The sequence below is a fragment of the Cyanistes caeruleus genome, chromosome 1 (assembly GCF_971803275.1).
Source record: "Cyanistes caeruleus chromosome 1, bCyaCae1.hap1.1, whole genome shotgun sequence".
Classification (NCBI taxonomy): domain Eukaryota; kingdom Metazoa; phylum Chordata; class Aves; order Passeriformes; family Paridae; genus Cyanistes; species Cyanistes caeruleus.
The window spans coordinates 87,583-109,550 of NC_141701.1; the positions used below are offsets into that span (position 1 = coordinate 87,583).

General features: G+C 45.8%; 3 protein-coding genes across 40 annotated transcripts in view; 1 reads left to right on the top strand and 2 right to left on the bottom strand.

The window, feature by feature from the left end:
• THUMPD2 (THUMP domain 2 tRNA and snRNA guanosine methyltransferase) overlaps positions 1-426 on the bottom strand; it is a 21,764-nt gene extending 21,338 nt beyond the window's left edge. For 2 of the 4 annotated variants that reach the window (XM_086875326.1, XM_023920014.2), the window contains exon 1: positions 98-426. The gene's annotated coding sequence lies outside the window, so the exon portion shown is untranslated. The remainder of the gene's footprint in view (positions 1-97) is intronic. The other 2 variants (XM_023920015.2, XM_086875333.1) reach the window with 2 other exon arrangements.
• Positions 422-16,506, top strand: MAPK15 (mitogen-activated protein kinase 15). 21 transcript variants are annotated; one of them, XR_015282491.1, is made up of 15 exons: positions 445-576; positions 1,994-2,092; positions 2,355-2,384; positions 4,677-4,767; positions 4,923-5,053; positions 5,565-5,728; positions 6,664-6,884; positions 7,203-7,260; positions 8,034-8,171; positions 8,393-8,498; positions 8,912-9,212; positions 9,455-9,597; positions 10,998-11,225; positions 13,600-15,096; positions 15,184-16,506. XR_015282491.1 is itself a non-coding variant. In XM_086875200.1 (15 exons), exons 4-14 carry the CDS (start codon positions 4,179-4,181, stop codon positions 11,202-11,204), a joined length of 1,569 nt encoding a protein of 522 aa, XP_086731326.1. In that variant the 5' UTR covers positions 470-576; positions 1,994-2,092; positions 2,355-2,384; positions 4,037-4,178; the 3' UTR covers positions 11,205-11,225; positions 13,600-16,506. The 21 variants fall into 21 exon arrangements, 18 of the variants coding, with proteins under 18 accessions (XP_086731337.1, XP_086731298.1, XP_023775773.2 ...); XR_015282527.1 differs by having other exon boundaries at positions 6,664-6,803; XR_015282535.1 differs by having other exon boundaries at positions 6,664-6,803; positions 14,596-15,096.
• SACK1H (scaffolding CK1 anchoring protein H) overlaps positions 13,222-21,968 on the bottom strand; it is a 25,981-nt gene continuing 17,234 nt past the window's right edge. For 7 of the 15 annotated variants that reach the window (XM_023920000.2, XM_086875087.1, XM_023919999.2 and 4 more), the window contains 4 exons: positions 20,569-21,029; positions 19,092-19,256; positions 18,633-18,757; positions 13,222-16,072 (listed from right to left, as the gene is read on the bottom strand). In XM_023920000.2, coding sequence (XP_023775768.1) covers positions 13,423-16,072; positions 18,633-18,757; positions 19,092-19,256; positions 20,569-21,029 — 3,401 coding nt within the window. In that variant the 3' untranslated portion in view covers positions 13,222-13,422. Of the gene's footprint in view, positions 16,073-18,632; positions 18,758-19,091; positions 19,257-19,921; positions 20,109-20,568; positions 21,030-21,968 lie in introns of all 15 variants that reach the window. The other 8 variants (XM_086875139.1, XM_086875159.1, XM_086875154.1 and 5 more) reach the window with 2 other exon arrangements.

A 21,968-nucleotide genomic window follows, 5' to 3' on the forward strand; every position in this document is an offset into this window, starting at 1 on the left:
CAGAAAAGTTGGAATTTGGGTGGGAGTAGGGAAGAAGAATCAAAATTAGGGGGGGAAAAAACCCAAAGAAGCATAATTTAATCTCAGAATTCTTTACCTTGGAACGGACCTTAAAACTCGTCCAATCCCATCAACTTGCCATGGGAGGGACACCTTCCACTATCCCAGGCTGCTCCATCCTGGCCTTGGACACTACCAGGGATAGGGCAGCCACAGTTTCTCTGGGCAACCCGTGCCAGGGCCTCTCCACCTTCACAGGGAAGAATTTCTTCCCAAGACCCCATTTAACTTTGCCCTCTGGCAGTGGGAAGCCATTCCCCCCGTGCTGTTCCTCCAGGCCCGAGTCCCAAGCCCTGCAAGGGCCCTTCCGCTCCTTCTCCTCCCTCAGCGTTCGCGCGCCGCCCGCCCGAGGTCACGGCACCGCCCGGCGAGCCCCGCGGGGCTGTGCGCATGCGCGGTGCGCGGGGCCGTTTCCATGGCAGCGGGAGCCCACAGGGAGGTGCCGCCATGAGCCCGCCCGAGGTGGAGCCGCTCGTGTGCCGCAAATACGAGATCAAAAGGCGCCTGGGCAAGGGGGTGAGTGCCTGGCAGGGGGTGGTCTGTGGGATCTGGGCTGGTCGTGGGACCTGGGAGGGCTCATGAGAGCTCGGGGGGCCCGTGTGAAGGTCAGGGTACCGTGACAGCTCCAGGTGATCCCGGGCAGGTGAAGGGGTGTTTGGGAGTTCAGGCGTCCGTGTCGCTCAGGGCCTGGTGGAAACTCCAGGTGACCCAGGGGAACTCCGGAGGACTGTAAGAGGTCAAGAGTAAATAGTAAAATGGATCCGAGTCTTAAAGTACGTTCTCTCTGTGACTGTCAAATCCTTCTACATTGACCGTAACCCCATCACTTCAAATCATACTGCCTCGAGTCATATCTTCTCCATAAAATGTATTTTTATACATGAGCCAATGGTAGTTTCTAAGATATGTGTCCTCCGACAGTCTCTAAACCCTCCCGAGTTATCTGCTTTTCTATTCTGGCAGCTCTTTGCTATTGTTTAGTTGCATTGATACAAGTATTTAAGTATTCGTATTTCCCTTATTATGTTCACAGAGTCAAGGAATCACTGAGGTAGAAAAGCCCTCTGAGTCTGTGGTGTCCAACCGCTCCCCCAGCTATGCCAAGGCCACCACTGATCCATGTCCCCTAGTGCCACGTCCATGTGGCTCTTAAATCCCCCCAGCGATGGGACTCCACGCCTGCCCTGAGGCAGTCTGTGTTGCGGCTTTTTCCAGTATCCAGCCTAAACCTCCCCTGGCACAACTTGAGGCTGTTTCCCAATTGCCAGCAGGGTAGTACTGTAGCACTTATCTGATGTACTACTGTTTGAACTGCCTGATGTGTGGTAAAGGTCCTGATCCTGTGCTCCAGGACTACACGTGTTACTGGGAATCCTGCCTTGATGTCCTTAGAGTCCTGGGTTGGAAGACACTTTAAAGCCCACTCAGTCCTACCCCTTGCCATGGGCATGGACACCTTACACTAGACCTGGTTGCTCCAAGCCCTGTCCAACCTGGCTTTGGACACTGCCTGGGATGGGGCAGCCACAGCTTCTCTGGGCAACCTGTGTCAGGGCCTCTGCACCCTCCCAAGGAAGGATTTATTCCCAAATCCCATCTAAACCCTGCCTTCTGGCAGTGGGATGCTCTTCCAACTTGTGTTGTCAGTCCAAGCCCTTTTCCAAAGACCCTCTCGAGTTCTCTTGGAGCCCTTTCAGGCACTGAAAGGAGCTCTAAAATCTTCCTGCAGCCTTTTCTGCTCCAGGCTGAGCACCCCCAACTCTCTCAGTCTGTCTCCTGAGTGGAGTAGCTCCTTGGCCTAATCTCTCTTTCTTCCATGTACCTTCCATCACCTCTGCTTCCAGTCCATCATTGAACACATGCTGGTTCCTCTGCAGGCCTGAGCTGCATGCAGGTGTCAGCACACTGCTCACCTGTCCGTGCTTCTTTGCAGGCCTATGGCATCGTCTGGAAAGCTATTGACCGCAAGACAGGAGAAACAGTTGCTGTTAAAAAGATTTTTGATGCTTTCAGGAACAGAACAGATGCTCAGGTGAGAAATTATTGTCCTGATGTATTCTGAGACATGGTGGGATTCCATAGGTATTTTCAGGATTTTTGTCTCTGAAAGATGAAAATTATGTATGTAACAATACAGTCTGCAGCTATATTGCGATAAAAACAAGCAATAAATAGCAAGCTCTGTGTATCGTGGCATGTACAAAAGAGGAGTGGATTTAACCCTGTCATTGAACTTCACCTCTGTTCTGCTGTTCTCTTGAGGTGATAATAAACTGTTATTTCTTTATTTCTAGAGAACATTTCGAGAGATTATGTTCCTGCAGGTAATGTCGACGTTCCTCCTTTTCTCTGATTTTTTATCATCTCTCTGATGTCTAAGTATTTTTCTCTCATTGTTTTCCAAAATGCAGCAGTCATTGATTAGTGTTGAAAACTCTTCAATTTCTTTTCTGCACCATCTTGGCAAAGAGCCTTTCAGGGTGAACCCACCTGAATGAAACACTCTCCATTTGGGCTTGTTTTTAGTTTCTCCATTTTTAGCAATGTGTCTGCTGCAGCATCAGCACATCAGCATCTTCTGTCACTTCTTGCTTCTTTGTGGATAGAAATCGTTTCTCTTACATTTTAACTGCCATGTTTGGAGAAGGGGCTGGGGTGGGAGAGGGATTTACACTCCAAAATTGTTTTCCTCCATTATGCTGTAAGCAATTTAAATAATTTAAAATAATTGAACCAAAAGAAAAAGGGAAGTTCTGCAAGGAATAGCTTAAGACTGCTCTTGTTTTGATATAATTGACCTTATCAGTGGCACTCCAGTTATCTGTCAACTCCTCCTCAGACTTAACATGTAGAAACATCAATATTTTGGAATAATGTTATAACTTGTGATTTTCTAAGGACACAAGTGAGGCAGGGCTCAAAGAAGAGCTGTTTCCCAAGACTGCCAAAAGAGATTATTTTTTTTCACTTTTTAGACAATCTTGAAGCCTGAAATAGAAGCTGCAAATTTCAAAGCTCGAAACAGAAACAATTAGTTAGAAGTGAATTACCTGTAAGTTAGATCATCTCTGAAAGTGCAGTACTCCTGGAATGGATGGATGGAGAAGGAGCAGGGGAAAAAAGGATATTTCTTCTGAAGGAAAGAAGGAGTCCCTTGGTAGCGGAGGGCAGGGAGAGGGAGGTTAATGTGCTGTTCAGCCTGTACTTCTATAAATTTTGGTGCTCAATAGACTTTAAGATTTTTAGTTTCCCCTCCTATTTTAAGCCTCTTTCTTGAGGTTCGAGACTGAGGGCTCAGAAAGGAAAAGATGTGAAAAATACTCTGTTATTCATAACTGCATGTTTAATTTATTTGTCTGTGCATAATAGTTGCTTTGTTCAATCTTGATGTTTATCACAAGGTCATTTGATGGACTAGGTTATTATTTTATGTTATGTATCTTAATTATTCTAATTGAGAAGTTGCTGTAGAATCTGGGGTGTGAATGATTCTCTGATGCTCTGGTCATTGCTTGCAGGTTTTTTGTTTGCTGTTCAGTGTAGTGTAGATCGACAGGTGCATTTTAGGCTAATTTTAGAATGTCATTTTGTAAGTATGTTAGTAGCATTATTATTCGTTAAGCTAAGATTAATAGAACTGGCCCTGACAAGGTTTTTTTCAAGGTAACTTATTTTTTTTAATGCAGATTGAAATTTTTTTCATGACTTTCTGTCATCAGTTCCAGGGCAAGGCAGGGTGAGACAGTGGAATTCTCCTTCTTAAATGGCAGTCAAGTAACACTGTCAAGATTTGGCTGCATCTCTAGAGCAATGCCCCCTTTTGGGTAAAAACCTTCTATAGATCATTTGGATGGGTACTGTGAATGTTCTCAGAATGAAAACAAAGTGTGTGATGGCCTGGCTGTGTATCACTGCTTTGTGAGTGTGTTGTCACAGGTTGCTGCAGGTGAATGTATTGTTTTGTGAACTTTCCTAGATGTTGCACATTATAAAATGTTGGAATATTATGAAGTGTTTACTGTGTCCATGGCTGCACAGAAGTGGGAAATAAAAGCTGTTAAAGCTGGGGATGAACTTAATGATCCCATGAAGATTACCAGTCTGCAAAAAGTGTGAGGATGGACTTCACCTGCAGTGTGATACCTGCGTTCAGGTATCTCTGTGCGCTGTCTGATCTCCATGCGGTCAGTTCCTCAGTGCTGCAGCCTGTGAGTGTCTGAGCCAGCTCTCAGACTGACATGTTCTGTCTGATTGGTTGGGTTTTTAACTATGAATGCTGATGGCAACTATGATCTATTTTCATGCCACCAATAATTCTTTGATACAGCAGCAACAGTGAAGTGCATAAAGGGGACTGGAATTTATTATAAACGGTATAGAGTGAGTGTTAGAACTAATGTCCCATTCAACAGAGATTTTTTTTTATCGACTGGTTTCCTTTTATGGAACAAACTCAAATCCTTTTTTTAAGTTTATTTCTGAAGAAGCCTAATGAAGGAAATAGCCTGTTAGTGTTTGTTCTAGACAGTAATATAAACTGAAATAGGTTATTGTCCCTTTTTATGATTCACAAGCAGAACGCATGATTTTGACAGCGATGTCTCTTCCCTGTGCAGGAATTTGGAGAACATCCAAATATCATCAAGCTGCTCGATGTTATCCAAGCAGAGAATGACAAAGACATCTATCTCATCTTTGAGTCCATGGGTGAGACTCAGCATTGCAGCAACCATTCAAACCCAGCCTCTCTTAGGAGTTATTCTTGTTATGACTTTGATAGTGGTATGGTGGTGATTACACATGAATGTTTATGATACTACTGATATTTACTGATGAAAATATATTATTGGTATATATTACAGAGACAGATTTACATGCCGTGATTAAGAAGGGGAATTTGCTGAAAGACATCCACAAGTGTTACATTCTCTACCAACTCCTGAAGGCAACTAAATTCATCCACTCAGGGAATGTTATTCACAGGGATCAGAAGGTACATTTTGGTCATAGTCTGTATCCTTCACTCCAGTATTTTGTTGAACACTAAATAAAATCACAGATTGATTTCAGATGGAAGGTACCTTCAAAGTCCATCTGCTCCCACCCCCTGCCATGAACAGGAACATCTTCCACTATCCCAGGTTGCTCCAAGCCCTGTCCAACCAGGACTGGAAAGCTTTGAGGGATGGGGCAGCCACAGCTTCTCTAGGCAGCCTGTGCCAGGACCTCCCCACCCTCCCAAGGAAGAATTCCTTCCCAGTATCCCATCTAAGCCTGTCGTCTGGCAGTGGGAAGCCATTCTGGCTTGTGCTGTCCAGGCCTGTGTTCACAGGCTCTTTTGGCACCCCTTTAGGCACTGGAAAGGGCTCTAAGATCTCCCCTGGAGCCTTTTCTCCAGGAAAAGTATGCAGAAGTATACAAGCATGAGACTAGGAAAAGAATCTTGATAATAATCTGCTATTCCGAGAGTAAAAGGCTAATTAATTCTGCTGTGTTCAATCCAGCCTTCCAATGTCCTGCTGGATGCACAGTGCTGTGTGAAGCTGTGTGACTTTGGCCTGGCCCGTTCCCTGTGCCAGCTGAGCGAGGACCAGCCCAGCCTTGCACTCACCGAGTACGTGGCCACGCGCTGGTACCGAGCCCCTGAGATCCTGCTGGCCTCTCGCAAGTAAGTGAAGGGGTTCGAGCTGGCACTTCACTACTTACAAATTTTTTTGTCTAAAAGTCTTCAGTCTTTTAATTTTCAGTGTCACCATATGCAGTGTCATGTCAGCAGTCTGTTTTCTCAGTATACGATTAAACTTTTGTGGCAGAAAAACCTCTTATGAATGTGTACATGTTCTTCCTGTGTTCTTAGAGTGTCAGTGTACATACTTGAGCAGCTCATCTGTTTGTCCTCCTTTCTCCCACCAAACTTCTTTCTTCTCCCTTAAAACCCACAGCTTTACAAAATCTGCTTGAGAACATAGTCCTCTTTTCCAAATTAAAGCAGTGTTTTTTGATAGACCTTCATAAAATATTCCCTAATCAAATGTTAAACCAGCTACCTGTTAGTCAGGCTTAGTCCTTTTTTTCAATAAAATATGAAAAACAGAAACATAAATAAATAGATGAAGGGTAGTATCCCAATATGGATGGGATTTAAATGTGGATGTTTTGCAAACTGTCCTATACCCACTGTTTGGTATTTGCTTTGCTTAAAAATGTAATTCTTAAGGAACTGTAACTACTTTGTATATGCATTATGACCAAAGTAAGAGGAATGTGTATCTTCATCCTTGGTCATATGAAGAGGATATAGTATCTTGTTCTGGCATTACCTTTAATAATGCCAGACCTTGTTCTGGCATTTCTCTATAATATATTTTCTTTTATGATTTCTTAGACTAGACTTTGAGTAGGATAAATCTTTCTGTTTCATGCTTGCCAGACTCATGATTCCCAAATGTTATTCAATTTATAGTTCAAACCTGTGAGCATTTATATGTAAGAAATCACCAGGTAAGCTTTATAGCAAATAAATCAATGTAGGTGATGTGAGTACCAGGTACAGGAAAATATTTGCATGATTTAAACCTACCTCTGTTCTACTCCTGTTCATAGTTACACTAAGGGTGTAGACATGTGGAGCATTGGCTGTATTCTCGGAGAGATGCTGCTTGGAAAGCCACTTTTTCCTGGAACATCAACAATGAATCAAATAGAGCAGATCCTGAGGGTCATCCCTGCTCCATCCCCAGAAGGTGGGACTCTGCTGTGGGGAAAGGTATCTAGAGAAGGGGTTAAGAATGGAAGAAAGCAGCCCTGCTGGGTCAAGGAAGAAGGTATCTCTCATTACAGAAATGAAAATCTTCATCTTGAATGTTAGTGTTAGAGGAAAATAAGAAATTCAGATATTGTGGTGCTTCTGCATCTGTTACTATGAGAATGCAAGTTTATGAAGTGTATGATTAATAAATAGGAATTCAAAAATCAGCTTAGAAAATTCGTTAGTAAATATTCCATCTCCCTTCCACAGATCTCCAACTGAGTTTTATGAGGATAATTTCCTATGTTAATATCAAATATTGGCTTTCCATCACAAACTGTGTAGCTCTGCCAATCCTCATCTTGGCAGTGACAGTGTCTTTTTATTATTGCAGATATTTTGGCTCTGCAGTCAGAGTACAAGGCCTCAGTTATTAGCCACATGAGTTCCCGGTAAGTTTGAGGTGTTCCTGTGTCTCAAATCATCTAATGTAGGACCATGGAGTCATGGAACAGTCAGAAGTTTGAGTGGGAAGGGACCTTAAAAAATCATCTCATTCCGCCCCCCTGACATGGACAGGGATACCTTTCACTAGACCAGGTTGCTCCAAGCCCCATCCCCCCGGACTTCCAGGGATGGGGCAGTCACAGCTTCTCCAGGAAATCATTCCACTCCCTCAGGACCCTCACAAGCAATAATTTCTTCCCAATACCCCATCTAACCCTGCCCTCTGGCAGTGGGAAACCCTTTCCACTCGTGCTGTCACTCCAGGCCCTTGTCCAGGGTCTCTCTCCAGCTGTCTTTGAGCCTCTTACGGCACTGGAAGGGGCTCTAAGTTGTCTCCTTAAATAAAAATTATTTACAAGATGAGTAAGATTTGGTGCTTAAAACTGATTTTTTGGAAGATACTTTATTCTTTATTATGTTCACAATTATATTTGGGATTTCAAAATGCAAAACCAGATTTTTAAATTTTATCTTCTCTGTAACTTACAGAGAAGTATGTTTCTATAATCTCAGGTCTAGATTTGTGGGATCATGGGGCTGGAAAGTGGTGAGCTTTAAGGTCCCTTCCCAGCCAAACCATTCTAGGATTCAGGGATTATTACACACTGTGGGTGAACTCGTGTCTGGTGTCACCTTGATGTGATCCTGGAACTGTCACTCCTGCCCTCACTGGGAATTAGACACTGAGAGCTTGTATCACTTTTTTCCTGACTTCTAGGCAGCGAGTAGCATTTGAGGAGATTTTCCCATCCTCTACTCCACTGCCTGCCTTGGATCTGCTGAAGAAACTTCTGGTATTTAACCCCGACAAACGGCTCACAGCAGAGGAGGCTCTGCAGCATCCTTATGTGAGAAGGTGAGACTGACACCAGTATGCAGCTTCCCCTGATACATTCTGATACGTTACAAACCTGACCTTGGCACGAATTTTCTTTAGATGCATTACAGAAAAAATGGCAAAGCTAATTCTTTATCTTCTCCAACCCTATTTACATTAAACAATGAGATTGTTTAACAGTCCTGTTCAAATTTTAATATCCAGTCAGTGAATTACATGATGTGTTCTCATTTTCTCAGATTCCACTGTCCTTCCAAGGAGCCCTCTTTGGATTTTGATGTGATCCTTCCTTTGGGTGATGATGTCCAACTGTCTGTGGCAGAATATAGAAATAAATTATATGAGGTACTTCCATCCTATTTTCCCAAATCCTAATCCTCCAGGTAACCTGCCATTCTTGCACACACTTAAAAAATTCTGTTATTTTCTTGTCTTTGTGTTCCCCTGGGCTTTCTGTACCTGCTGGCACAGTTACACCTTGGTGTTTGATCAGCCAGTTCCAGTTCAGTCATAATCTTTGAGAGACCTTTACATGTCAGATTCCCACAGGGCAAAGAAAAATCTCTGAAACATGATGTCTGAAAAAGATTCATAGAATGGTTTGGGTTGAAAGGTACTTTAAAGATCACCTAGTTCCAAAATGGTTTCTTACCCTGTAAAATAAATTGCAGATATTTATAAGTATTCCTCTTTATTTTGATGTTTTATTTTTCTGCTGTATTTCTGTATCAGGTCTAACCAGCTTTTCTGTTCTGCAGATGATCCTTGAAAATAAGTCAAAGAGCCTTCCAAAGGAGCAAGGGTGGAGAGAAAACATTCAGCTGAGACAGTCTGAATCCACACTCCTCCCAGGTTTCAGCTCGGTGACTGTACCCATCAGGAAAGTCCAGCAAGAACCAACACCCCCTCTTCTAAACCCTTCACATGTGCACACTGGAGCCACAGCTGGGGACCAGCCAAAAGTACCTAGCCAGAGCAAGGATTTGGCCGGAACTGTATGTCAGAGATCACAGATTAGTGTGATGATGTACAACCCCATCACACACACCACTGTGCAAAGTAGGTACCACCCTCCTACACTGGGGTGTAACCCACCTAGTGTGGGGAAGAGAGAATGAGTGCTGTAAAAGAAAGTAAGGGAATTTTCATTGTAAAATGAGGGGCTGAAAGTGTGGGAGGGAAATTACATAAGAACAAAACACTGTTGAATGAGTGTTGAGTATGGGACTGTCCCTTCCTCAGTCAGTGTGTTCTGTGTTCTTCTGATTTTCCTACTTTCTCTCATGTTTTTCCTTCTGCAGGAAATGCAAATCCTGGTGTTGGGATCAGGAACTGTTCTGCACCACCTCAACAGTCCAGAATCTCCAACAATGAAAAACTAGGGAGACAAACCACATGGATAAACACTCAGCTCTCTCCTACAAGTGTGCAGAACCTTTACAATGTGAGTAGCTTAACTTCTAGTCCTTACTTGTGGTAACCTGGGTCTCAGCAACTCCATATAGTGCTCCAGGCAGAGTGGCTGGAAAGCTGGAAAAGGTCACCTGCTGGTGCTGATGACAGTAGCTTGAACATGAGACCAGGTGTGCCCAGGTGGGCAAGAGGCCAACGGCACTTGGCTTGTACCAGCCACGGTGTGGCCAGATGCCCAGGGCAGTGCCTGTCCCCTGTGCTGGACACTGCTGAGGGACCTCCAGTCCTGAGGGCAAGTTTGGGCTCTTCACAACAAGAAAGGAGGGGCCCCATTGAGGGGTTGGAGTGTGTCCAGAGGAGGGAACAGAGTCTGGAGCAGCAGCAGTAGCTGTGGAGAAAAGAAGGCTCAGGGAGGACCTTCTCTGTCTCTGCGACTCCCTGACAGGAGGTTGCAGTCAGGTGGGGGTCAGGATCTGCTCTCAGGAAGCAAGTGACGGGATGAGAGGAAATGGCCTCAAGTGGGTTCCAGGAGAGGTTCGGGTTGGATATTGGAAAAAAACCCAGATGCAAAGGGCTGTGCAGCTGTGACACAGACTGCCTCAGGGCAGTGGTGGAGTCCCCATCCCTGGGGAGACTTAATGGCCACGTGGACGTGGCACTAGGGGACATGGATTACCGGTGGCCTTGGCCGTGTTGGGGGAGCAGTTGGACTCAGTGGGCTTAGAGGGCTTTTCCAACCTCAGTGATTCTGTGGTTTCATGATTCTGTGGTTCTGATGGATTGCTGTTGCTGAGCTGTGAGGGTGTCAGTCTTCCCTGATCTTGGCCATGCTTTCTTGCTGAAGTCATCACCCTCACTGGGTTCTTTAATGACCTCTTGCTCCTGCTTTTTTTCTTCCTGAGCTGGCTGTCTGCTGCTTGGTGACTGCTGGCACCTGCAGTGGTGATCGGAGGAAGCTTATGACAGAGGAAGAGTATGGAAGGAGGCACCACAGATTCACAGAATCATACACTGCTTGGGTTGGAAGGGACCAAAAAACTCACCTTCCACCCCTCTCCCGTGGTCAGGGACACCTTCCACTAGCTCAGGTTGTCAGAAACTTTCAAGCATGCCCATTAGCACACTTGCAATCCCCCTCTCTGATTTGGAATCCGTTCCAAAATGTTTTGAGAGAAAATTCCCCAAGATGGGACTTGCTGCACATGCAGGTGTACACATGACCAATGCATTTGGAAGAATCTTTAGGGAATTGCGAACAACTTTCTGTGACTAGAAGAGCAGAAGAGGGAGAAGATCATCCTACATGTGCCCTGAGTTTGTGTTTGTCTCCTGAGAGGATAGTGCTAACCAAAGCCAAACCTGTGTCCTATTTGCATTCTGGAAAGCTGATTCCAGGCTGTTAACTTTTCTTGGCTTTTCTTTCTCATACAGAATCCTAGAAACTCTCAGTGTCGCAGTAAAGATGTTCGTCCCCTTCTGAAGCCCAGTAAAAAGATGTTCCAGATCACTGCAAACATGGGAGCTGTGGGTGATCCAAAGGCATCCATGGGCAGCTATTCCCAAGCCTATGGAACCATCAGTAAATCTGCGCTGCAGAGTCTTCCAATAGCAAAGGCCTCCAAAAATCCTGAGCAGTGACTGTGGAGATGTTCCAGACAGGTGAAGTACAGCTCATCCTTCAGCTCCTGACTAAGCAAGGGCAGCAGGGGAGAGCAAAATATGAGGAAATGCTTTATTCATTGCTTAGGACAACGTCCTTCTTTCCTCTGGACAAGCTAATAGGAAAGGGAATCCAACCCCTCTGCCTTCAGTCTCAGCAGTCAAGGACACAGTGTGTTTGCTCTCACACCCTGAGAACAGTGAATGCTGTCGGTTCGTATTCCTCGTTTGAATTACTGCAAAAAATCACAGAAAACTGCATTATTCTGATACTTGAGTGTTTTTAGACATATTCAGGGTCCAGGGGAGCCTCCTAAAGTTCAACAAAGCCAAGTGCAAGGCCAAGAAAATGCTCTGAGGGCTGGAGCGCCTCTGCTCTGGAGATAGGCTGGGAGAACTGGAGGTGTCCAGCCTGCAGGAAAGGTGGCTCTGGGAAGACCTTTGAGCCCCTTCTCAGCCTCTAAAAAAAAACAAACAACCTCTCTAGGAGAGCTGGGGAGGCACTTTGGACACAGGCCTGGAGTGACAGGACAAGGGGGAATGGCTTCCACTGCCACAGGGCAGGGTTAGGTGGGATCTTGGGAAAGAATCCTTCCCTGTCAGGGTGGGGAGGCCCTGGCACAGGTTGCCCAGAGAAGCTGTGGCTGCCCCATCCCTTGAAGTGTTCAAGGTTGGACGGGGCTTGGAGCAACCTGGGAGAGTGGAAGGTGTCCCTGCCATGGCAGGCAGGGGTTGGGACTGGGTGACCTTTAAAAGGTCCCTTCCAGCCCATCCAGGGATTCTTCAGCAGTCTGCCTAAATGGTGGGTATTTTTTTGAGTAGAATGGGTAAGTGTTCTCTGAAGACCGTGAAGACCTAACTCTTCACAGGTAATCTTACAACCCTTCAGTCATTTCTATGACTGTTCTAGGCTAGATGAACAGAGTTCATTATGGTCTGGTTTTGTTAAAATCAAGTAGAAAAGCATTAGAAATACAGATGGGTTCTTCTACAATATTTAATTTTATTAGCTTCTGTTGTGTGTAATATTGTAATAATAAGTTCTTTATATGGCACTGCATAAAATCTTGTCTTTCAAAGCAGCATTTACTGTGTTGAGAAGGAAATTGCCTATTGGTAGGCAGTCTTCTTCAGGGAATTGGACATTTTTATTGTTTTTGCTTTAAGAAAGCAAAATTTCATGAGATGCTATTGCTGCGACATTGTAAACGTTTTTCCAGGTTACACTGGGACTACAGGAAACTTCATATTCCTGTTTCAGTGATTATTTTGGATACATTTTCCTCATTAACTTGAAGGTCTTGTCTCTGTCCCTGAGGTTTTACTCTGCCTGTGAAGAATGGTTGTTATCCCCCCCAGCTCTCTCAGCTGCTCATGCTGCTCCAGATCTGTCACCTCATGAACTGCAGTTACACTGTCAAGGAAGTCACGACTTGGCCAAGGCAGGATTTTACTTTAGATGCTTATTTAAACTCAGACTCACCTGAAAAAGCCTCCTAAAACCAAGCTCTTCTCCATCACTAGCACCGCAGCAGGTTCTTTCAGCTCAGCCCCTAAAATAAGTAATTCCCTATACACAGAGAAACAAACCACAAGCAAACCAGCCCCCGCAGGCTCAGGAATTGGAAAATACAAAAAAGCTGGGCCTGTGCTGCTGGGGAAGATCAGAACCAGAGACTAGGCCAAAACATTGATTATGACTATTTTTTTTTTTCTGTATGTAAACCTTCAAAAAGGTGTCTGACTCATTGTGAGATACAGAAAAAGAGTAACTTCACCTGAGAAACCACTGAGGTTTAAATACTTTTTCCAGTTAATACCTGTGTGTGTGTCTGTATGCATTTATCTTTTCTGGCCCAAAATCAAGTACTGAATTTTCTATTCTTTTTTTTTTTTTTTTCTTTTTTGAATGGTTTTGTCTGCTGAAAATATTCCCTGGGTTTAACAGAGACTATCACTTAGTTTTGTACGGTAACAGACTTGTTTTTTAAGCATGTTGGCATTTTAATTGTTTTATTTGGAACATATTGTGATAAGGTTGTTTGATACCACCTGACTTTATTGAGCAAACTGTGCCATGGGAGGCTCATGCTGGAGTTTGACCTCATACTGCGGTTTGTAGCCATCACAGACAAGTTTCTTCCTCGTTTCCATGTGACAGTCAGTGATTAAATGGAATTAAATAGGATTTCTAGGATCATTTTTTGGTCTTGAAGGTCCCCAGGATCTTGGGCATGAATTTTCCCATTTTCTTGTCTTTGGCATCTGTGTCATACTCCTCTTCACTGGGACTCGTGTGTTCATCCTTCTTGCAGAACACCTCAAACCTGCTGTAGACTCGCTTCTCCTTACGCATGTTCTCCATTTTTTTCAGGAGGGTGTCTCTATCCTCTGATGGCTGCCTCTGGAGGTTCCGTTTCTGGCTCCCAAAGCTCTCAGACCTGTGGATGTTGCAGCTTTTCTCCTTTTCCCCTTTTCTTTCCAAGCTTGTGGTTGACCTGGAGAGGTCAGGGTTGCTGGTGGATGGCAGCTGCTTGGCCAGCTCGGCTCTGTTCTTCTGGCTGTTGGCAGAGATCTGCTCCAGGATCACCTTGGTGTCGTCACGCAAGTTGCTGCTGTACAGGATGTTGGCTGTGGAGGAAGGAAACCTCCCTTGTGTTGTCTGGCTGCTCTTGGGAGGGAGAGGTGCTGTGAATTTGTGGGTTTTTTCTTCTTCCATTGCTTCCTGGCCATCCGCTATCGATGATCGTTTGAGAACCACTGCCTGCTTGTCACATTTCCCACTCTCAGAAGCAGGTTCCTCCTCCAATTTCTTTTCACCTTTAGGGTTCAAAAGCTGCTTCAGCCGTAGGGACCCTTTTCTTAGAAACTCCATGGGGTTCTGCTCTTGTTTTGAACAGTCTTCCTCAGATTTGTTGAGAGAGCTGTCAGACCCTTGACTTCTAGACAGGCTTTCTAGAACTGAGGATGCAGTACTTGCCCTAACCTGTGGTTTCTTCATTTCTGTGTTGACTAATTTTGGAGAGTCTTCTCTGAAGGTCACTCTGTCCTTCTTCTCTGGAAGAGCCAATTTCTGAGTGTCTCCTACAAATATCAGGCTCTCCTTCTCTGGAAGAGGAGGTTTGTTCTCAATGGGGTAAAATCGGGATGACAGCTTGTCCACCTTAGTGCCAAGATGTGCCAGGGGATCTTTACTCAACACATCCCCAAGCTGGGGGGTGGATGAGGCCATTCCAAATGCTCTGTCCAACTCTCCATGCATTTTGTAAGTACTGCAGGAGTCTTTGGAGTCCAGCACCCTGCTCTCCAGAATCTTATACTGCACAGATTTGGTACATTTCTTCTCTGTGTTCTGTGATTCCTCCTGTAGGTAACCTGAAACAGCTTTGGTGTGGGTGACTGTGCCCCGTTCCATGTCCTTGCCCACAGCTTTGTACTTCTCCAGCAGCTCAGCCACTTTGGAGGAGGCAGCTGTCTTCACTGTTTCATTGTCCTTTGTTAACTCACTGGACATTTGCTCTTTTTGGATCATCTGCACCTTTTCTATTGTGGTGTTGGGTTGATCTAATTTGGCAGCACTGAAAATCAGAGAGGACCTGAGCCTGGAGCTCCTCTGGATCAAGGGATTTATCCTGGACCTGAAGGCATCTGGTTTCATTATAGAGTTTTCTTCACCTGCTCTATCAGGATCTGCAGATTCTTTGGCACTGTCAATTCCCAGTGCCTTGCTATTGAAAGGCATGGGGGATTTGAAGGCTGGGACGAGGTCGGTGGGGTGCTTTGTGAGGGGATCCCCAAGAGCATCGTTATATGCCTCGGACTCCATCGGCATTGGGAGCCCTTCATCTGGTTCAGACTGGTATGCACTGAGGTACGAAGAAATCCTCCAGTTCCGTAACCCTGTTCTGTTTTCCTGCATGCTCTTGTCATCATCCTGGTCTTCATCCTTGTCCTGTAGGAACAGGCGCTGCTCCAGGCTCTGCTTCTGCGTGGGAGAAGTCTGGCAAATGAATTTCTGTCCTATATTCTGCCTCCGTAGCATCATTCCCATGGGGCCATTGCCCGCAGGGTTCAGCTGGTCAGAGCCGTGTCTCACCTCCCTGGAAGAATTTGAGGGCACGTAATCCAGCCGTAAGGGGAAACCCTCTTGTGGGAAACTGGGCTCCAGTTCAGGGTATCGGGGTCCCTCTCCATAGTCTTCCAGTTCATTGAATCCTGGCCTCCCACCTCGAATCCTCTCAAAGAATCCCTGAGGTCTGCCAGAAAGATGGGGATGTTCAAACTGGTACTGGTAGAACTGGTCCTTCTGGAAATGACTGGATTGGATTTTGAACTCGTCCATGTTGTTCATGAACATCTGCCGGGTGTACTGTTTGGCAGAAGCAAAATTTTCAAACGTTCCTTCTGCAAAACTGTGTCTCTTAAAAGCATCCAGCTCCAGCTGCTTGGAACGGAGGAAACCCCTGACTGGATCCATCTGGGAATTCTCCATTTCCACCTTTTTATACATCCGCATGGCTGATCCCTCCACAGTGTGCCGCAGCATGTCATCCCGTCGAAAATTGGAGAGGAAGTACCTGTCCGGATCTACTCTGTCCATGAAGGAGGGGAAGAGACTCTCATCCCTCTGGAACATCAGGGGGCCTTTTTTGGGAAAGAAAGGCATGTTATTGCCAAAGGGAGCCATGGCGAACGAATTTTCTGCCTTTGCCAAGACATTGGCTGGAGGAATGAGAGGTTCTGACTGTGCAAACAAAATGCGGAATTCTTCATCAAAGCTGGCCACCAGCTCACCCTGGAAGATGTGTGCAATACTCCTGTGAATCTTCTCAAAGGACCACATGAAACTGTAGAGAGAACAGAAGTGATGGAGGGTGTTACCACAGAGAGGAATGACGGGTTTGTCTTTACAAACAAGCTGTGGGTCTGCTGATAAGATGCAGCTATCAGTAAAAGACAACGGAAACAATGGGATGGATTCCACTAAAAGATCAAAGAGGCACTGAAAGAGTATCATGAATTCCACAAAAGTTAAGAATTAAGAAGGGATTATGCGTGGGGGGGGGAAAAGGTATCCCAGGTATCAGGCGTTCAGGGAAGCCTGTACCTCTCAAGTACCTCAGCCTATGGGGCAAGAGAGAAGGGACAAGTGGCCGAGAATTAGGATAAAAAGGAGGCTGCGCCCTCCAAAAATTTGAGAGACCCCAGGGGAATGGCCCATGGCCTCTCCCTTTATTCTAATAAAGTAAAAGGACTCCTCTGTCTCCTTTTTGGACCTAAACCTCTGGTGTTCGTGGATTAATTTTCCTGACACCACTGAGTAACTCAGCTGTACTGGTTTTCATTAAAACATTTGCTCACCTGAAGCAAATTCTACATTTTCTGGTTGGGCAGAAATAGGGCAAAATAACAGTAGTAATTTCCCCTGCAGCTACTTGTTACACATGACTGGTCCCAAATCTAGTAGCTTGATTGATATGGGATCACATCTTTGCAGAGAAATTTTACAAGGCAAAAAATGGTTTCTGTTCTAAAAAGCCAGTCAGTTGTGTCACTCAGAGCGTGAGCTGATGATAATCCCTATGTGAAGTAGATGTTCCTGTCTTTAACACTGTCAGGAATGACCTGAACGACAGTCAGTGTGTACCCTCAGCACCTGGCAGGGTGACCCCAGTCAGGGGGACCCCAAAGGCTGGGGAGCTGTGCCGACATGAACCTCTGAAAAGACAAACCCAAGATCTTACTCCTGGGGTGGCACAATCCTTCCACCCACACAGTTTGAGGGGGACTGAACAGAAGGAACTGGGCTGGAGATGAGAGAGGAAGATGTTCAGTGTTCTGGCATTCATCTTCCCAAGTCATCATTTTTCCCTATCTGGTGACCAGTGGGAAGCAGAGAAGAGACCCCTTATTTTGTCTCGTCTGTGTGCGCAGGTTTGCTGTAGCTGTTAAAACTGTATCACAACCCAGGAATGTTCTCACCTTTACAGTTCTTCACCACATCCTGCTGGGAATCATGAGGGACCATTTGTGTCCCACCTTGGCTGGCTGCTGGGCTTAACCAAAACCCTTAGAACTACTGTCTTTTTTTTTTTATTTCCCACAGATTTTTTAATTCTTAATGTGAAGGAAGCTTGGTTTGGGGTTGTCTGGGCTCAAGGACTTCTTTAGTTGGTGCATCTACCTCCACTGCAAATTGGAGTACTTTTCCCAAAAAACTGCTGCTCAGTGTTCTTCAGTGAGCAAAACTTTTGTCCCTCATATCCGTGTGGAAGTGGCAGAATGCTGCTTTACCAATTCACCAGCCTGTCTCTCAGAATCCCAGACTGGTTTGAGTTGGAAGGGACCATCACACTTTGTTTCACCCCCCTGCCATGCACAGGGACACCTTCCACTAGCCCAGGTTGCTCCAAGCTTTGTTGAGTATCATCTTGAACACTTCCACAACTTCCCACTTCAGAAATGACACAATATTTGAAAGCCCAAAGCACATGGGAGTGTGGCAGAAGTAGTCCTGAACAATTACCTTGATGCTCTCATAAACAAAAAATGATCCAATTGGAACAGTTAGTTGTTTGGTACAGCATCAAATGTAATTCTTTTCAAACATCAGGGAAAAAAGCCAAAGTGGAATCTTATTATCAAGGAATATGCACTTTAATCAGATTCTTATATATTTTCCTTCAAATGCTGTGTTTTAAAATACCCTTAATTCTATTTGCTTATCTTCCACCAAGAGAGGTAACTCATGGTAGGCTTTAAGCAACCTGGCCTAGAAGGTCTTCCTGCCAACAGCATGGGGAGAAGCCCTATGAGCTTTAGGGTCTATCCAACCCAAACCATTTTGTGACTCTATTATTACATTCTTAGAGCATGACAGCGTGATATCCCATCATGCTTTCAATATGTGAAGGAGAAATTCTTCTACTGCAATTCTCTAAAAAAATTTATTCTTCCAAAAATGAATGCCTTAGCTGGTAAGATTGTTGTTCCCAAAAGGATGGTAATGGCTGATCTCAATCCTAACTAAAACCACCCATCACTAAAACCATCCACCTCTCTGTTGTCCAGAGAAGCTGGCCTGTCCCTGCAAGTATCCAAGGCCAGATGGGATGAGGCTTGGAGAAATCTGGTCTAGTCGAAGGTGTCCCTGCCCATGTGGGGCTGTTGGGGTGGAACAGTATGAGCTTTCAGGTCCCTTCCCACACAAACCATGCTGTGACTTGATGATTCTGTGTGCGGAGGTCTAAATTCATTTGATCCAGACTAAGACGCAAATCTTACATTCCTTACTCTATGGCAAATTCTCCCTGGAATGGATCAGATGGGAGCTGAGCTCCTCTGTAGACAGCCCCTTGCACAAAGTACCTGAGTGTCTCTTTCTCTGAACTGGACAGGGCTCCTCACCTGTAGTTGCCACTCAGCACCACCATGCAGTCCACCAGCAGGAACTTCTCCTTCAGGTGCCCCTTGAAGGACATCCCCGTGCGGCAGTAGTAGGTTGGGCCAGACACTGTCCTCACCCTCAGGAACTGCAAACCAGAAAGGCACTGACTCAGATGGGACCCTCATTCCCTCCTGTGACCCTCCTTCCCTGTCTCGTTTTAACCTCCATCCTGCCACTGGGATTATTCTCTAGCTCCAGTGGTTCTGCCTGCAGACACACCGATGAACAAAACCCTTTCTCAACACGTCTTCAGCCTTCACCTCATGTCATGCCAGCTCTCCTCACTTTCTTCATACTCATCTTTCACCAGGCTACGGCCCATTCTCCCCTTTCTCAGGTGTTTCCTGCCATACTGGCCCTCTGTGTTGCAGGACACACCCCCTTAGAACACAAATCAGGTAGGACAGGTCTTGGCTCACCTCCACATAGTTCAGGTTGACTCTGCACTTAGCAGCTGTGTCAAGGAAAAGCTGGGAGTTCATTTCATCCAGCAGGATGTAGACAGGCACTCGGCGAGAAGCAGCATCCAGCACCTCAAAGAGCAGATCCACATCCGTGAAAATGTCCATCACAATGGCCACCACCTGGGGAAGGGATGCAGGGACACGTCAGCCACCCATGCTGGCTCATGCCCTGACCAACCATGTATCCCAGCTTCTCACGCCCCAAAGCTGCACTTTCCCCATCTCAGCTTCCTCTTGAAACAGGAAACATCCCAATTAAAGGTCCCATTAAGCACTGTGGACCCCAAACTGGAAAGGTAATTTCTGTCCAGGAAGGTGCATGTTCTGTGTATGCAGGTGAGGGGAAAACTCCCTGGGTGTTTCCTGATTCATCAATCCAATGATTCCATTGATTTTTTGGCCATGTAATCACACTGGATGGTGTGTGGAGCTGGTCCCCCCATGCCAACATCCACGTGCCATTTTTAGGTAACTTCCTGGCCAGCATTCAGGCAGCCACTAATCAGCTGCATCCATGTGCTGATTATATGGGAAGCAGCTTCACAGGTCAGCCTTCCTGTCCTTCCTAGCTCCCTGGATATAAATACTTGATGGAAAGGGTGTAAGGAAGAAGGAGCCAAACTCAGTGGTGTCCAGGGAGAGGATAAGATACAAACTGAAACACAGGAAATTACAGTTCAGTTACAGAAAAGCCTCTGGGATTCATCATTATGGGAACAGAGAGGTTTAGTCTCCACCCTTGGAGATGCTCAAGGACACAACCTGAGTGACCCTCTCTAACTGACCTCCTCTGAGCAGGGGGGCGGACAGATCCAGTTCCAGAGGTCCCTTCCAATCTCTAATGTTTTGGAGTTCTGTGAACTCTTGGTGTATTTTAGCATGGCCTTGGACACTGTGCCATGACAGCAGAGCAGAGCCAAGCTTTAGTACAGTCAATGGTGGATTTGAACAGTCCTGCTCCTTTGTCAGGTTCTGGAAGCAAAGTTAAGAGAATTGTCAGAGGACCTGATGTTGCTCAGCCTGAAGGACAGAAGGCTCCAGGGAAACCATACTGCACCTTCCAGTGCCTAAAGTGGCTCCAAGAGAGCTCAGGAGGGACTTTGGACAAGGGCCTGGAGTGACAAAACAAGGGAGAGTGGCTTCCCACTGCCAGAGCGCAGAGTTAAATATCGGGAAGAAATTGTTGCCTGTGAGGGTGGCAGGCTCTGGGACAGCCTGCCCTGAGAAGCTGTGGCTGCCCCATCCCTGGAAGTGTTCAAGGTTGGACAGGGCTTGGAGTAACCTGGTCTAGTGGAAGGTGTCCCTGCCATGGCAGGGGAGTGGAACTGGGTGAGCTTAAAGCTCAAACCACTGCATTATGATTCTCTATTCTGATGCTTCTCTGGCACACGTGTGATTTACCTCTGCTCTATCTGGGCTTTCCCTGTCTTACCTGCTGAGCTGCTCGAATCATCCTGCGAGCCTCCTCTTTAATACTGGGGTTGTCTGGTGGGGGTGGCTGCACCAGTGTTGTCACCTCTGTTCCCCTGAACCCAAAGACCATCGGCCAGCCCAGGTCAAGCTCAGGAACAGCAAGATCTGAGTTCATGGGCCAGTAAGTCCCGGAGGATCCATCCATGTCATTGTCCCCTGCAGTGTCCGTGCTGCCCTCCTGGTTGGCGTACTGCGGCTTCTGGAGGTTCTGGATTATGTGATCTACCTCAGAGCTACAGAGGAAATCGGGGGCTGCCTCCTCGGCCAGGAAGCGCTGGTAACTCTCCTTCCCCTCCTCTGTGAGCACATCCAGGGCCAGGCGGTAATACTCCTTGTAGTGGGGGGGAAGGTAGTTGGGGTCAAGGGGGTTGTCCCCCTGTGAAGAGCTTTGGGATCGACGAGCCATCAGGGGAGGGAAAGCTGGAGGGAAAGAAAAAACATCCATGAGAGCGGTGTCACGACAGCAACACATCTTCCCCATAGAGCAAAGGCAGAGATTAAAAAAACATGGAGCAATGCTGGAGAAAGTTCAATCCAAAGGCATGGGAGCCTAAAATTAGGCAAAGGTGTGAGTCACTTAACCATTACCTTCACACAGTTAACTGTTTTGGGCCAAAATAAGGAACAAATCAACCAGGCAGCCCTGGGATAAGTAAGGCCAATGCATCCAACAGAATGCCCAACTTTCTCTTTTAGGCTGTTGGTTGCTAAGCTTCAATTTATCATTTGTTTTAAAGTCAAGAGCAAAGCTGTAGGTGGTTATTATCTATACTCCATTAAAATTAATTTTCAAGTGCTACAGAAGTTATTTACTATGTGTAATGTAACGAAATTACACATAGTAAATAACTAAACGAAAAGTGCCTGCTTGAACACAAGGGCACCCTCTGGACCTTTATAAATTGGGTGTTATAACCACCTCAGCACATGAACAGAAATAGGTGGCGCATGGGTGCAGGTGAGTATAAGGGTGTCCTGCTGCTGTAACACAGTCAGAAGGCAGAGGAGTCTTCATGAGATGAAGAAATAAAAAACAAAGGATGTGATCACGTCTTCTCTCTCCTTGTGTTGAGAAAAAACAGAGCTGAAGGGGCTCACATGCAATATTTGATAATCGTCTATAGGGGACAATCATTTAAGACTGTAGATAAATCTGATTTTAACCCATTTTTGAAAGAAAAGCTTGTTGTGCCACAACAGTAATATCTGACTGATCCACAGATTGCTCAAAGCACTTTGGCTTTAGACTCTGAACTAATGTCAGTGCTGGAATCTTCTCTTCCTGCATCCCACCACTGAGGTGTGTGCCAGAAGAGACTTCCTCATGATCCCCAAAGGGTGAGTGACTCCTGCTAAGTT